Below are 14835 nucleotides of genomic sequence, written 5' to 3' on the forward strand. Positions count from 1 at the left end.
TCGTTCCACCCCACGCCATCGATGACGACCGGAAGCATGTTCTGCTGGTGTTTTGCCTTGCAAACCAGGCGACGGATGCCCTCGATGCACTGGCTTGTGGACTCCACATCCTCGTCCTTGGTTTTCTTGGGCGCCTTCTTTTTCTTCTCCTTGGTGTCCACTGTCATGGACATGGCCGGTGTTGCTGTGGCCTCACCACTGCTGGGCAGCCTACTGACCTGTACAGACTGGAAGAAGCACTTGAGTGTGCTTTTGGCGGTAGGCAGGTCTTTCTTCTCCACGACTCTCTTTGTATCTATTGGCTGGGCTGCCGTCCAGTAATCCATCTGCAGCTCCATCATCTCTGCATGGACACTCTGGCTGGGGGAGGACAGGCCCCCACTCATTGATGTGGGGGAGAGTGTGTTGGATGAGGCCTTTCTGGTAGGGGACAGAAGCTCACTGGAGCATGAGGGGGCCCCATCATCTGAGTCTCCTGACATGGCTGAAGATGGTTCCACTCTTCCAACCTTCACTGCCCCCACAAAAGGAATGAGCTTCTTTGAGGGCTTCTCATCGGGGTGCTGCTGCTTAGACATGAGCATGGCCTCTGCGATGGGCAGCAGGTAGACACAGTTGGCCCCCACGACGTACTCTGTGATTCTCGACACAAAGTCCTGTGTGTCCTGCAAGGTGTTCTGGGACTCCAGGTTGTTGAACATGTCCCACCAGTACAGGTCCTGGAAGAAGTTGTTGTAGCAGCAATCCATGGAGCCCAGGTAGCTGGCCAAGGGGTGGGAACCCAGTGGGATGACCAGGAAGCACAAGTAGTCCAGCCATTGGGGTGGCTGGTGGGACAGCTTCTCCACAAAGACCCGCAGCACAGCGCTGAAGTAGGGCTGTGCCCCTGCCACCGCGATTTTCATAGGTGTCAGGGCCTGGGAAGTGCAGTTGCAGTATCTCTGCATCCAGGAGACAATGATGCTGAAAGCCTCCTGAACGTCATCTGTGGAGCAAGTGCACACCACGGGCAGTGTGTGCCCCTGCAGGATGTCCGAAAGTAACTGGCCCTGCCAGTCTGAGGTGTTGACCAGGATGATGTTCTCAGGCAGCTTGTCGTGGGAAATGAGGATGTTGTTTAGCTGGTCACACACGGGCTTCCTGGGAATCTGCTGCTGGCTCTGCGGGACTGGGCACTCATTGTCCGGTCTGTTGAACCACTCATTTAGGGATGTGTTGCAGCTCCGGTGGCCAGCCTGCTTCCTCTTGGACCTGCTGGAGGGGATGACTAGAGACCTGGTGAAGCGCACTATGGATGGCAGCTTCCTGGTGAACCAACCCCGGGCAGAGGACTCTGCCTCCCGGCTGTCCTCCAGCTGTACCAGCTGCTCCCCAAGGGAGTGAATTCTGTGGGCCATTGAGTCAGAGTCACTATCATTTGACATGCTGTCAAAGTATCTCCTGAGCTTGGGCTTTGGGGTGCTGGAGATGCTGATATCATCCTCCATGTCTAGGCTACTCTCGTTGGAGCATTCCACAATGTCATACCAACGGTCCAGAGCCTTCTCCACTTTGGGGACATGCCTCACAAGGGCCTGTTCCGAGGACACGCCTCACAAGGGCCTGTTCTGAGGACACGACCTCCTCCGACACTTGGGCCATGAGCATAGATGCCACGGCTTTCTGGTGGTAATTCTGTTGCCAGGTCATGCACCTCCTTCTTACTATCAGGTTCCCTTCCTCAGAGTTATTCTCCTGAGACTGCCTGTGGGCGGCATTGTAGCTGGCCGCCTGCTCAAAGAAGAAGCTCTCAGATGGGCCAGCAGAGTCGTCAGGGGAGGTCTGGGCCTTGGTGCTGGCCTCCCTGGCCCTGGCTTCATGATCAATGGGCTGGCTGGACAGGGAGGCCATCCGGATCATGTCCACCTTAGTGGTGGGTGTGCTGTAGGCCACAAATTTGGAGTCACTGTGGCTTGGCTGCTTGCCTCCCAGGGCCCATGCATTCTCAGGCAGGTGGGCCAGACTCACAGGCTCCTTTCGGATGCTGGCACTGTGGAGGCCCCACATCTCCATCTGCAAACTGGAGAATGATAGGCCTTTGATGTATGGCCTGAGCTTGGGATTGGGGCTGCTGAGGACACTGTGATTGTCCTTCATGTTTGGGCCTCTAGACAGGCCTTCGAAGTCTGGCCTGAGCTCAGGTATTGGGGTGCTAAGGATGATGTCATTGTCCTCCATGTCTGGGTCACTGTCACTGGGGTTTTCCAGCATCTCATATAGGGGGTCCAGGTCCTCCTCCACCTCTGGGACATGCTCCCCATGGCCCTGCTCAGGGTCCAGGACCTCCTCCGACACTCGGACTGTGTGCATCCATAACAGGACTTTCTGGTGGTAGTTCTGTTGCCTGGTCATGGATCTCCTTCTGAATATCAGATTCCCCGCGTCGAAGTCATCCTCCTCCTGGTCCTGCCTGTGGGCGGCATTGTAGCTGGCCTCCAGCTTGGAGAAGAAGTTCTCACACTTGTACTCAGAAAAGTTATCTGAGGACTCAGCCTTGGGGCTGGCTTGCCTGGCGCTGTCCTCATGGTCGATGGGCAGCCTGGACAGGGAGGAGGTATGGATCTTGTCCACCTTGCTGTTGGGTGTACTGTAGATCACAAATTCATTGTCACTGTCACTTGGCTGCTTGCCTCCCAGGGACCATGCATTCTCTGGCATTTGGGCCAGACTCAGAGGCTCCATTCGGGAGCCTGTAGCACTGTGGCTGCCCCACATCTCCGTCTGTGAGCAGGAATAAGACAGGCCTTCGAAGTATGGCCTGAGCTTAGGCCTGGGAGTGCTGAGGATGTTCTCATCATCCTCCATGTATGGGTCACTTTTTCTGTCAGACCGACGGTCCCTCTCTGACACTTTGGACCTGTGAAACAGCGCCAGGACTTTCCGCTTCAAGTTTCCTTGTAATGATCACCGCTGCTTCTTTGGCTTCCTTTTCTCGAAGTCATCCTTGTGCAGGTCCTGTCTGTGCTTTCACTGTAGCTGGCCTCCAGTTTAGAAAAGGGGCTCTCATCCTCCCCCTCAGTGTAGTTACCTGCAGACTTGGCCTTGGGGCTGGCCTGCATGGCACTGTCCTCCTCATTGATGGGCTGACTGCACAGGGAGGAGATCCAGATCTCAGCCACCTTGGTGGAGGACTCCTTGATGCTGCAGCAGAGGCTTAGCATCTGACCACACTTTGGGTTTCGCTGCATGACGTCAGCCATGTGATGGCGCCCATGGCCAGTGTCTCGTAGCCCAGGACACTATTCTTATAGCGCTTCCTCTGCTCCAGCATGATCTGGAGCTTGTTGCCTTCTCCCTTGAGGAAGTGGGAGTACTGCAGGGAGAAGGTCAGGGCCAGGTGGGTCTCCACTGGTCCACTGGGGGGCAGCACAATCTCTTGGGACCTCAGGATGCCCTTGGAGCCCTGCATCTTCATGGAAATCACCATGGAGATGAGGTCCTTCACCAGCTCCCTGAAGACCACTAGCTTCTATAAAGTGAGACTGCATCACCTGGGCACGCAGCTGGGGCTGGAACAGTCCACCTCCCAGGTGGCGAACAGGTTCTGGGGTACCTGTGTTTTGAGCACAGTGGATGTGCTGGCCAGGCCCACAGTTCATGAGGAAGCTGCAGCTGCTGGCACCATACGGGTACTTTTCCTACCCAGGGTTGATGGTTTGTCCTCCTGTGGTTGGACAGAGGAGGGACATGATTGGTGGCAAGAGGGTGGGGCATAAGTGATCGAAGGAGAGTGTGGTCACACAAAATGTGGCCACTCACTAACCTGTGATTAGGTCAGGGAAGGCCTGTGTGATGGCCTTTTAAACACAGAGACCTAAGGTATCACTAAGAATGTTCTGAAGTTAAAACTTTTTTAACTAAAAGCAGTTTATGGTGGGTCACCATGTCCTAGGCTGGCATCTTCTCTAAAAAAGGTCAATCTTTATCTTAACTGAGCCTGTCTATTGTCTTTTGGAATCTACAAGTACATAACTTTGGAATGTCAAAGGAATTTCCCTTGTTCTGGACACTGTGCTCTGCGGAGACCACAAATCCTCTCATTGTTATTGAGGTCATTGTTGGCTGTTCTATCCTATACCCACCTATGTGAAGAAGTATGTGTCTATCGTTTTACTTTTTATCCCCCCAGAGATTTCCCTGCTTTGCTTTCTCCCACCTCCCTAATCTATCACCAATGGATTTCATGCAACCCACACACATCTCCACTTTTGATTGTAGTATCTAAAATAAGGTGAACACTGCCATTCTCCAGAGCATTATTTCAGTCTATTAAGATTTTGCTTTCAGGCAATTGACAGTTTGGCTCAGATAAAATCTCAAGAATTGTTCACAGTTTTGACTGCTTCTTACATTGACGTTTACTTGGCACAATACAGCAGGCTCCCAGAAAAGCTCGCCCAGCACCACCCTACAGACCTACCCCTGGTGCTGGGATGCAGCAAAGGGCCCATTGACCCACCAGTTCCCTGCCCGTTGGGTGAACTTGTGTGAATTTTCTGTTGGATCCAGGACCTTCCCTTGCTTGTGCTGCTGACTTTATTTGAGGCGTATTTTTTAATTCTCTTGGTGGAACGAAGGTTAACGGCTGACAGATCCCAGGCCAAGGAGAGACAGGAGGAAAAATGGGCCTGGTTTCGACCACTGGCTTTTCTATTGGACTTGCCTTTTGAGAGTCTGGGGAACAAACCTTGGCTGTATAAATGAGAGATGATCTTGCTCAGCTCGGAAGATGAAGGGGCACATCCTCCTTCCTGCACGAATCTCAGGTGTTCTTAGACAACTAAGGATCTTTGCGGATGTGTCAGAGGTCATTCCTCATGACATGCCCAAGCCCCATAGGGAATTTCCCAAACAACTGTGACTAAACTAACTGGCTCTTCACGGGGAGCACTAATTAGGTGTGGTCCACCTGCACTGGTAGCCCTTCTGGTTGTTTTAGACAGCAGGGAGGGAGACCGAGGCACATAAGAGGGTTGGATGAGACTCTAGGGGGCATGAGCATCGTGCAGCTCAACCCACAAAGCAACACATTTCAACCCATTACATAACACCCCTCTAAAATGTGCTGAGACTCTGCAGACACCAAACAATAAAAACAACAGCAGCAAACAAACCTCTAGTTAACATGGGAAGTTGTGCCTCCACGGCTGGGAACTCCCAGACTCCAGCCCTCATTAATATTTCTGATATGAAGACTTGACTTGCAAGTGCTTTACAGAAATTAGAAGATTTAATCAGAAAATATCAACTGAAAAATGGCCAATATACAGTTGTCTTTGGGTGCTAAAATAATTTTTCGCAGGCAAAAAGAAAAACACACTAGAAAAATGTCTGACTGAATATTAAAGTGATTGAATGAATAGGAAGCATATCTTGATTTGGAAATTAGAAACTTCTAAGGAGAAGCACAGATAAATTCTCTTTAAAAAATAAATTAATAAATTTCAGAGATTATTTCTGAACTCTCCTGAAGCTAATAAATGCTAACACCCCATTCTCCCCCTCCTATAGCGCTTCCACTATATCTTTTGCTCTCTCAGCTTCCTTGTCCAGACCTGTTCTTTCCCTTCCCTTCTTCCTTCCCTTTCTGTCTCCTCTACTACCCCTCCCTACTGACTTAAGGGAAAATGAGAATAGGAATTCTACCAGCTCCCTTTGGAGGAAAGCTGCTCTCAGCCAGAGTGGAACCAGCAATCGTTCTCCATTTTCTCTATGGCCCTGATTAGTTCACAAAGAAATTTAACTGATAATCCTGGCTGTTTTAACCTATTCCCATTAATATGCTTCCTGGTTTCTGGGAGAAAAGCAACATAATTACTAAATACAGTTGGTAAGAAAACTCCTGCAGAGAAGTCTGCCCTCTTTAAGGATTATAGGAAACTGAAATAGGATTTAGAAAAAGAAAACAAACAAAAACAAGCATAGGGATGCCCCAAGACTGTTTCACCTTCTCACTGATACTTTGGGAGAATTTTAAATTATCATTAAGAGGGAAGCCACTTCCCTAGCCAGTTTGGCTCAGGGGACAGAGCGTCAGCCTGCGGACTGAAGGGTCCCAGGTTTGATTCTGGTCAAGGGCACATGCCCAGGTTGCGGGCTCTATCCCCAGAAGGGGGCATGCAGGAGGCAGCCAATTGATGGTTCTCTCTCATCATTGATGTTTCTATCTCTCTCTCCCTCTCCCTTCCTCTCTAAAGTCAACATAAATATTTTTTTAAAAAAGGGAGGAGGGAGAAGCCACTAAGTACTCTGTATATACTGAGACTACTTTATTTGTTCTTAACTGCACCCAATTAATTGCTCTCACCATCGGAATAAAGCTTTGCTACAAATGTCTGTTTTTTAATCAAAACCTGTTTCCTTCCAAATAGGGAATGTTATGGGTATATATATATATATATATATATATATATATATATATATATGGTTTGCTTAATAAATCTAACCCAATTCACCTGTTAAGTGAGAGTGGGTTTTTTTTTTCTTTTTAATGAAATCAGTGATGCATACATATGTTTTTTCCAGAATAGTTACATATATACTTAGAATAAATGAACCAGATACTAAAGCAAAAAGGAAATTAATGATTTTAAAGGTATCTTCCAGGAGGAAACTAACCTTGAGACTGACCAAACTTTTCCTAATCATCTTTTCTTCATTATTATCTTCCACGAGAGCCTGAGAGATGGCTTCACAGGGTACCCACCTACTCAGAATGGCCCCAAACAGCCCAGAGACGTGCAGAGATGCCTCTAACACTTGGCTTGCTCATATGTCTTTCTGTAGATGGGGAAGCAGCCCACAGTGACTTGAGAATCCTCTTTTGGGATACATATTCACCAAATGGAAGAAACTTGACCCTGAGTCCCTCAAGAAAGAATCCAATCTTCTTTTATTACACCACCTACCTGGTCCCAATTCAAAGTGGGTAATAGAGAGGTTTGGCACCATTAATTTTAAGACTATCTTGCAGCTAGGACCTGTTTTGTCATCCCAATTGAGATGGACAGAGGTTTCATATACCTGAAAGCCTTTATACCTCTCAGAGGTATGTGCTTTCTGGAAACTAGAAAAATGTACCCAAATAGAAAGAAAAATTCCAAAAACGGGTGAATGAATTTGTCAGTCCCTTGACAGCATTTGGGTGGCAACCCAGTCCCTGAGGTATTGAAAATGGCTATCCTTGTTTTACAAACGAAGTCTTCATAGGGTCAGAGGTTTGGCTCCAGAAACAATTCAAAGCCCACCAACTCCTTTTACCTTCCCCAACCCTGCCCCCCTATTCATTTCAGAGGCTTATAGATCATCGGCTTTATGCAACCAAAGTCCCAGAACCTTTGAAGTGAAAATACCTGAGTTCACCAAGACCTCTTGTCTAGCCCATTTTAAAAATACAAATCTCCAGAGGATATGTCTTTTCCCAATAGAAAAAATATACCTTACCCACCTACACAAATCACTTTAGCTTATTTCAACTATTTCTAACTTAGCAAGTTTTAATGAAAGTTATTCAATATCTAGATATTGGAAATAACATGAAATACTGAAACATTGATTGCTAGACAAGTCTTAAGTTCACCTGCTTTTGGATTTTTTATTACAGAAGGTCTATAAAATGGATTTTGAGCTATTAATGCAATGTTTTGTGCTTTGTTGAAGGTGTGTTTCTTGAAAGTGAGAGTGTGATTAAAATATGTTCATCAGTGTCAATCTAAGGAATGCTGGTTGTTCACTTTTGGGGTTATCATTATAAATTAAGGCTTCTAAGAGTTAAAAGTTCCAGTTAAGTTGGAAGAAATTATATAGTTGTGATAATAAAAGGCTTGAGGTATGGAGAGTCATATTTGAAGGAAAAGGACAAATGTAAGTTTCTCTAAGGATAGTTATTACTGAATGGGTAAGAAGCTTTGTGAAAGTTGATGCAAAGTTTGTACTGGTAAAAGGGGGTACAGGCTATAAAACTTTGCAAAAGTTTTATATAAAAATATTCTTGTATTTTCTCAGCAAAAATTAGTAATTCAAATTATGTGTATAGTCTTTATGTGATATGTGTTCATCTTGGTGTTATGTGTGGTGAATTTTCAACCTCCAGATGGCATTATTAAGATATAATCTTTTATTGGCCTAAAAAGATTAAGTACTTACGTAAATTTAGATGAATTCTGTAGTCTGGACAAAATATTTAATATTAAAACTGTTTGTAAGTATGATTAATGTCTTTTAGAGTTATTACCATAAGTCTCTGTTTACTTTACTTAGATTTACAAAAAGGCCATGGTATAATCTTTTGCATAAGTATATTTGACAATCTTCCAATTTTAAGAGACTTTTTAAACAAAAGATGACTTGAGTTAATTCCAATGGGCCCTGGAATACCTCAAGGATTTATTCACTCTCCTTATTAGAGAAACGTTTTAACTAATTTAGGACTACTTAATATGCTTGAAATTGCATGGGAAGCTTTGCCAAATTAAAAAATAAAAATAACTGTGCTATTTGTGTACATATATTTTTATTAAAATAGATATTCTACAGATTTCAACCTGCCCTAGGAAGGAACGTACAAAGATTCAAAGAAAAGTTCAAATAGGAATCTTTCAGGTGTAACAGTGGTCTTGGTGTCAGCAATACTGGGCCAGCCAAGGGGGATGATTCCCTGTGATGGCATCTGGCAAGGGGACTCTGGATATTTGTGGTGCAAACATTGGAAGTTTATGAATTATTCCCAATTCTTAATACAAGAAGCCATGGACAATGTTTTAAAATCTTACATATTATTTGTTCTTTTTATATTGAAATTGTGTATTGAATCCAAATATATACATATAATTATATATTTTCATATTATTCTCTGTCATTTTATAGTAATTACTATTTTCCAAAAATTATTGCCTTGAAATGTTATTATTTACAAAAAAAGCAATTTTTTTTATTAATTGCATACAACCAAAACTATAACCATGCCACTTTGTTTTGTCATTCTTAGGTAGTTATTGTTTTACTCTACTGCATTTTCAAATATGTTACATCTTTAGAAAAATCCATGAAAAGGACTCTGATTTACTCTAAATTACAGGTTTCTAAGCAGGTCATATCTTCCAACTGAATGAAGATGTATAGAATTCTAAGGAATAATTGAGTTCATGAAAATACTGGCAAATAATCAGGAACAAAATATGGGTATGGGGCTAAATGAAGAGAAGATGATTATTGTTGTTCTGACTCTGTTTAAAATACTGCTGATTTTTAAATCGTTTTGTTTTCCAAATACAAGGAAAACTAAAAGCAGACATTCTACATTACTACCAACGACTCACTAAGAAGGTTATAGGGACTGATAAATTTGTGACATTCATTTCACAGTACTCCCAAGAGACAAAGACTTCAAAGACCAAAACTTACAACCAGGAGAGTTTTGTTTATTGAAACACATTAATTAAAGACTCTCTCCAACGTGTTAAAAAGGACATTACCTTATCAGATGCCTAACCACAAATGGACATCTGTCTCTGACACTGGCATCCATCCACCATGGAGACTGAAGACTTTTCAAGGATGAGAAACCACCAACCATGGGGGCTGACAGTTATCCCAAGAAGTCACCAAGGCCTGGATACTCACAAATTACTACTGCTCAGAACTTATTCTTCTATCTCCTAATTGTTATTGGTTAAATGTACATCAAATGATTTTATATTGTTATTACCCTCCTTATTACATATGAAAAGTTGAATTTGGATACCTTTTAATTTTTCCCAACTACTAGATAATGACATTCTGATGATCAGTTTTGATAAGGAAATAGTAGAGAGTCTTAATTCATCTGGCCAAACATAGCATAAGTACAAGGGACAGTGCATGAAGAGGAAAACATATATTTAGCTTAATAAACAATTATGAAAATACATGTAAAGGGTTTTTTGGTTGGCTGGGATGCTTATTCCCCTCAGACGCTTTGTTGTCTAGTACTAGACATTTTCTATTCCTAAATGGTGTTACTGCTTTAATGCTGTTGCTTTTGTTTTTGGTATGTAAATGTTATACTAGATGCAAAATACCAAAACTTAAGACAAGCAGCAAAAGGACCCTGCTCATGGTAGCTCAAAATTTAAAATTGGTAGAGAGTATTTTTTAATAAGAACGTATAGGATCTCATGGCCTCCCATTCACCTGCCTTTTTATTTTGAATAATAATAAAAATTCCACCTTGAATGCCACTTAAGGTTATAATCTTGCCTCATTTCCAATGGTCTATTTTTCAGCAAGACAAAACACTAACACTCATCATCAGTGCATAATTTGTATTGATTTATGAACAAAAGGAGGATGTATGGATAAAAAAGGGACCACATGTTAACCTGACTAGCTCAGGAAAGTCTTGCATGGAGGCCTTGCAAACTCTGAGACCTTAAGTAACCACAAAGGATGGTCTGAAATAAAAACACTAACTAAAAGGAGCTCATAGTGGGTAGACATGTCCTTGCCTGGTATCTTCCCTGACAAAGGTCAGTCTTTACCTTAACTGAGCCTGTGTACTGCGTTTTTGCATCTATGATAACATACCTTTGGATTATCAAAGGGATTTTCATTACTTTGAACAACTCAAGCACAGGCACCACTCTGTGCTCTACAGAAATCACAAATCCCTTCATTGTTGTTGAGTTCATTGTTGACTTGAAACTATCCTATATCCACCTATGTAAAAGAAGTATGTGCTTATCATTTTACCGTTTATCCAGTCACAGAAGTTTCCACACTTTGCTTTCTCCTCTCTCCCTAATCTATCACCCATGGAATTCATGTAACCCACATAAGTCTTCACTTAGCTTGTAACTTTGCAAAATTGTCATTCTCCAGAGCATTCTCTCAACCTATTGAGATTTTGCTCGCCCGCAATTGTCGACACTTTGGCTCAAATAAACACACAAAAATTTTTCACAGGTTTGAAAGTTTTTCACATTGATAAGAGAAAAGATTCTTGGCAGGAAAAGTAGAATTGGAGGTGAGGAATAAAGAAATACTCTAGTATCTTAGGTCATTTTCTTAGCATAGGACCTACAGCACATGCGTGTATTAACAGTATCACCCGTGTGATTTCTGACAAAACAGCCCAATGTAAGATGAGAACACAAAGGCTTTTCCTGGGGTGGAGGGTCTGGATATTAGGACATGTGGTATGTTCAGGGTGGTACCATTGTCATGGCAACAGAAGGTATAAGGTCCAGGTCCCACAGCAATAAAGCCATGGGTCGCCGTGATAAGCAGTCCCCATCCCCATATAATGTGCAGCCCAGAGAGGCCCCAGCTCCGGACCTGGAGGAGATGGGGACCCAGATTCCTTTGGAAACTGGATGCTAGGAGGGATCTCAAGGGAGTAACAGGGTGCCTTCTGGAACCCGGGTCCCTTTGGCTCCCTGGCGTTCTGGAGTTTGGGTAAACTGGGCACCTACACTCACCCTGTGGCCATGCTGCACGTTTGAAGATATATGGGGCAGCTGTGCCTCCTGCAGGGGCATGGAGTTGAGGACCCCATCTGTCAGCTCCAGTCCGTTCTTCTGTGCGGAGCTCTGTAAAGACAGTTCCCAGTCACAGGGGAAAGCCTCAGAGCCCTGATTTTGCTGGTCTCTACACTTGTATTCCTCCACTCCAGACACATACACACAGTGTGATCTGCTGAGACCTCCACTGGCAAGGAAAAGGGGTGACAATCTGAGCGACTAAAATCCCATTGGCACAAATAAGGGACTCCTCTGGAAGCCCATTTCCAACTGCCTGCCCTGTCCTGGTGGGTGATCACCCCAAGACCTCTAGGTTATCCACTGCCCCGAAAATTGTTCCTGCCCCTGTGGTTCTCCCTTCAGGTCTCTCTTCCCACCACATGAAGGGGAGGGGATGTGGGCTGCACAGGGATGGCCCACAGAGGAGGCTGGCCTGGCGTGAATGGGTCTGACTCAGGCCACCTTCTGTTACCTGAGGGGATCTTCTTGAAAATGGCCAGAGATGTCGGGCACAAGTGTTGAACCATCTACAGAGTCTAGAACAACTCTCTACAGGGTCTCTGGGAACTAGAGCCCCGATAACTGGAAACACAGCAAGAGAACATCTTAAACTCTCAGCTGTCTCTTGCCAAGTGAGTGGCGGTTGGGCTGTTGCTAGAAAGTGGGTGCCTGGTTACGAGGGTTCCGAGTTCTATTAGGAAGTGACCTCACTTCCTGGCATTGCCTCTCCTGACTCCTCTCACCTAATAACAGCCATAGACAGTGCTGTGGGCTAATGATTGCTTACCCACCTTCTCCATGGAATACCAACAGTGTACACAGTAACACCAACACACCCCACTCCACAGCCCCCTGCCTAGAAGGTCTGGTTGCAGCCAGAGTCCCCGATTTGAGGAGACAAAACTGGGCTCAGACTCAACCCCTCATTCCTACCTCTTCTTGATCCTGGATAAGTCATTGTACCTGTCAGGGCCTGTCTCTCTCCTGCCTACACAATGGATTATTGCAGCATGTGCTTCTTAGAAATGTTCAGGCTCATGTGGGTAGTAGCTATCAAGTAGGAAGACTGTCACAAGGCGTAAGTGCCTCCAACCTCCTTTTTCTTCCTATTGTCATCTCCTCAGTGTCTGCTTTTCTTCTAATTCCACCCATTTTTATCTAGCGTGTTTGTGGGGGGCGTGTGCGTGCACACAAGAGCTAGTGCTAGGTTGTATTGTGTTAACAAAGCCCTAAATCTCAGTGGTTTGCAGCAGCAAAGATTAATTTCATAGCCATGTGACTTCAATGATCTGATGAATCTAAAAATAGTTCCTGTTTTTTGGATTGTTCTTTTTTTTCTTCTTGTAAGGATGAGAGTAAGGACTTCCAAGCTCTTTATATGTCAGAGTGGAAACCAGAAGTTGACGTTTTATTTGATAATGGTCTATGGTGAACATGACTTCTAGTTCCCTCTTTCTAACAGCTGCCAATTTCCACATCCAGCTGGTTCAAGGGAGTGTGGTTCAGGGCCCCAGAGAGGAGGTATTATCATATTTAACTGGTCTGGCCAGAGTAATGATGATTGTATGTGAACATGTGACTTCAGTGAGTTTAATAACATTCTTTTTATTTGTGACAACAACAAAAATTCTGTTTTCATATGTCTCTTGGCCTTATGAAAACATGCTCATTGACACTAAACATCTGAGAGATGCAAATCAAACAACAATGAGGCCCCTAGCCTTTTTGGCTCAGTGAATAGAGTGTGGCCCTGCAGACTGAAATGTCCTGGGTTCAATTCTGGTCATAAGCACATGCCCAGGTTGTGAGCTCAATCCCCAGTAGGGGATGTGCAGGAGGCAGCCAATCAATGATTCTCTCATCATTGATGTTTCTATCCCTCTTTCCTTCTTTCTTCCTCTCTGAAATCAATAAAAATATATTTTAAAAAAAAAACCACGCCGAAACCGGTTTGGCTCAGTGGATAGAGCGTCGGCCTGCAGACTGAAAGGTCCCGGGTTCGATTCCGGTCAAGGGCATGTACCTTGGTTGCGGGCACATCCCCAGTGGGAGGTGTGCAGGAGGCAGCTGATCGATGTTTCTCTCTCATCGATGTTTCTGGCTCTCTATCTCTCTCCCTTCCTCTCTGTGAAATATCAATAAAATATATTTAAAAAAAAAAAAACACAATGAGGTACCACCTCACACCTGTCAGAATGGCTATCATTAATAAATCAATAAAGGACAAATGCTGGTAGGATGTGGAGTAAAAGGAACCATGGTGCACTGCTGGTTGGAATGCAGACTGGTGCAGCCACTGTGGAAAACAGTATGGAGTTTCCTCATAAAATTGAAAATGGAACTCCTATTTGACCCAGTAATTCCTCTTCTAGGAATATATCCCAAGAAATCAGAAACACCAATCAGAAAGCATATATGCACAATAGCTAAGATTTGGAGATGGCCTAAGTGCCCATCAGCAGATGAGTGGATTAAAAAACTGTGGTACATCTACACAATGGAATTCTATGCTGTTGTAAAAAAGAAAGAACTCTTACCATTCACAACAGATTGGATGGACATGGAGAGCATTATGCTAAGCGAAATAAGCCTGTCAGAGAAAGATAAATATCACATGATCTCACTCATTTGTGCAATGTAATGAACAACATAAACTGATGAACAAAAATAGATCCATCAATAAGATCGAAGATGGCTGCCGAGGAAGGCAGGCTACAAGATAGTGTGTGAGTGAAAGAACGAAAGGAGAGTGTTGAACATACAGGGAGTGTCTATTTGTGAGTGATGGACAGCTATATTCCAAGGGACTGTTGGGGACTGCCGGACTGGGCTCCCCAGACTGGGCAGCCTACTGCTACTGAAATCTCTCCCAGAGCAACCAGCTCTGAACAGAGACCGTGCCATCTTGAAGGGGAGAGTGGCTGTGATTGGAAGCCTAACCTTAATTTCAATTGGGAAGAATCGGATACCTCCCAGGACCCTACAACCACAACACCCATGAACCAGCTGCAAACCCACAAACACCGGGTCTCAAGCAGTGTGAATAAGCGGACTCAAATGAGCTCTGCACCTTCTCACAGAAAGGTCAGATTTTGCCCAGAGAAAGGTGAGGTCTTCCATCCAGGCTGAAGGGAGAAACACATGCAATAGAAACTAGAGGCTCAGAGGAAGCCTGCGCCACACCAAATTCGTGGACCTTGGGGCCAGCGTAGTCCGCAAATGTGGAAGCGGGTCCACAGGACTGCTGACAGAGGGAACTCTAGAAATAAACCCATAGCTGGAATGGGCACATAAAGGC

At 44.6% G+C, this 14835-nt stretch overlaps 1 protein-coding gene across 1 annotated transcript in view; it reads right to left on the minus strand.

Annotated features, from left to right (window-relative positions):
• Window positions 1-14835, minus strand: part of LOC308252614 (phosphofurin acidic cluster sorting protein 2-like) — a gene marked incomplete at both ends in the record, with an annotated part of 39837 nt that overhangs the window by 87 nt on the left and 24915 nt on the right. The window contains 5 exon segments of the mRNA XM_080677393.1: window positions 2-1574; window positions 1705-1770; window positions 1888-2888; window positions 3068-3241; window positions 3244-3352. Coding sequence (XP_080533519.1) covers window positions 2-1574; window positions 1705-1770; window positions 1888-2888; window positions 3068-3241; window positions 3244-3352 — 2923 coding nt within the window.

The sequence above is a fragment of the Plecotus auritus genome (genome assembly GCF_963455305.1).
Source record: "Plecotus auritus genome assembly, chromosome: 7".
NCBI lineage: Eukaryota > Metazoa > Chordata > Mammalia > Chiroptera > Vespertilionidae > Plecotus > Plecotus auritus.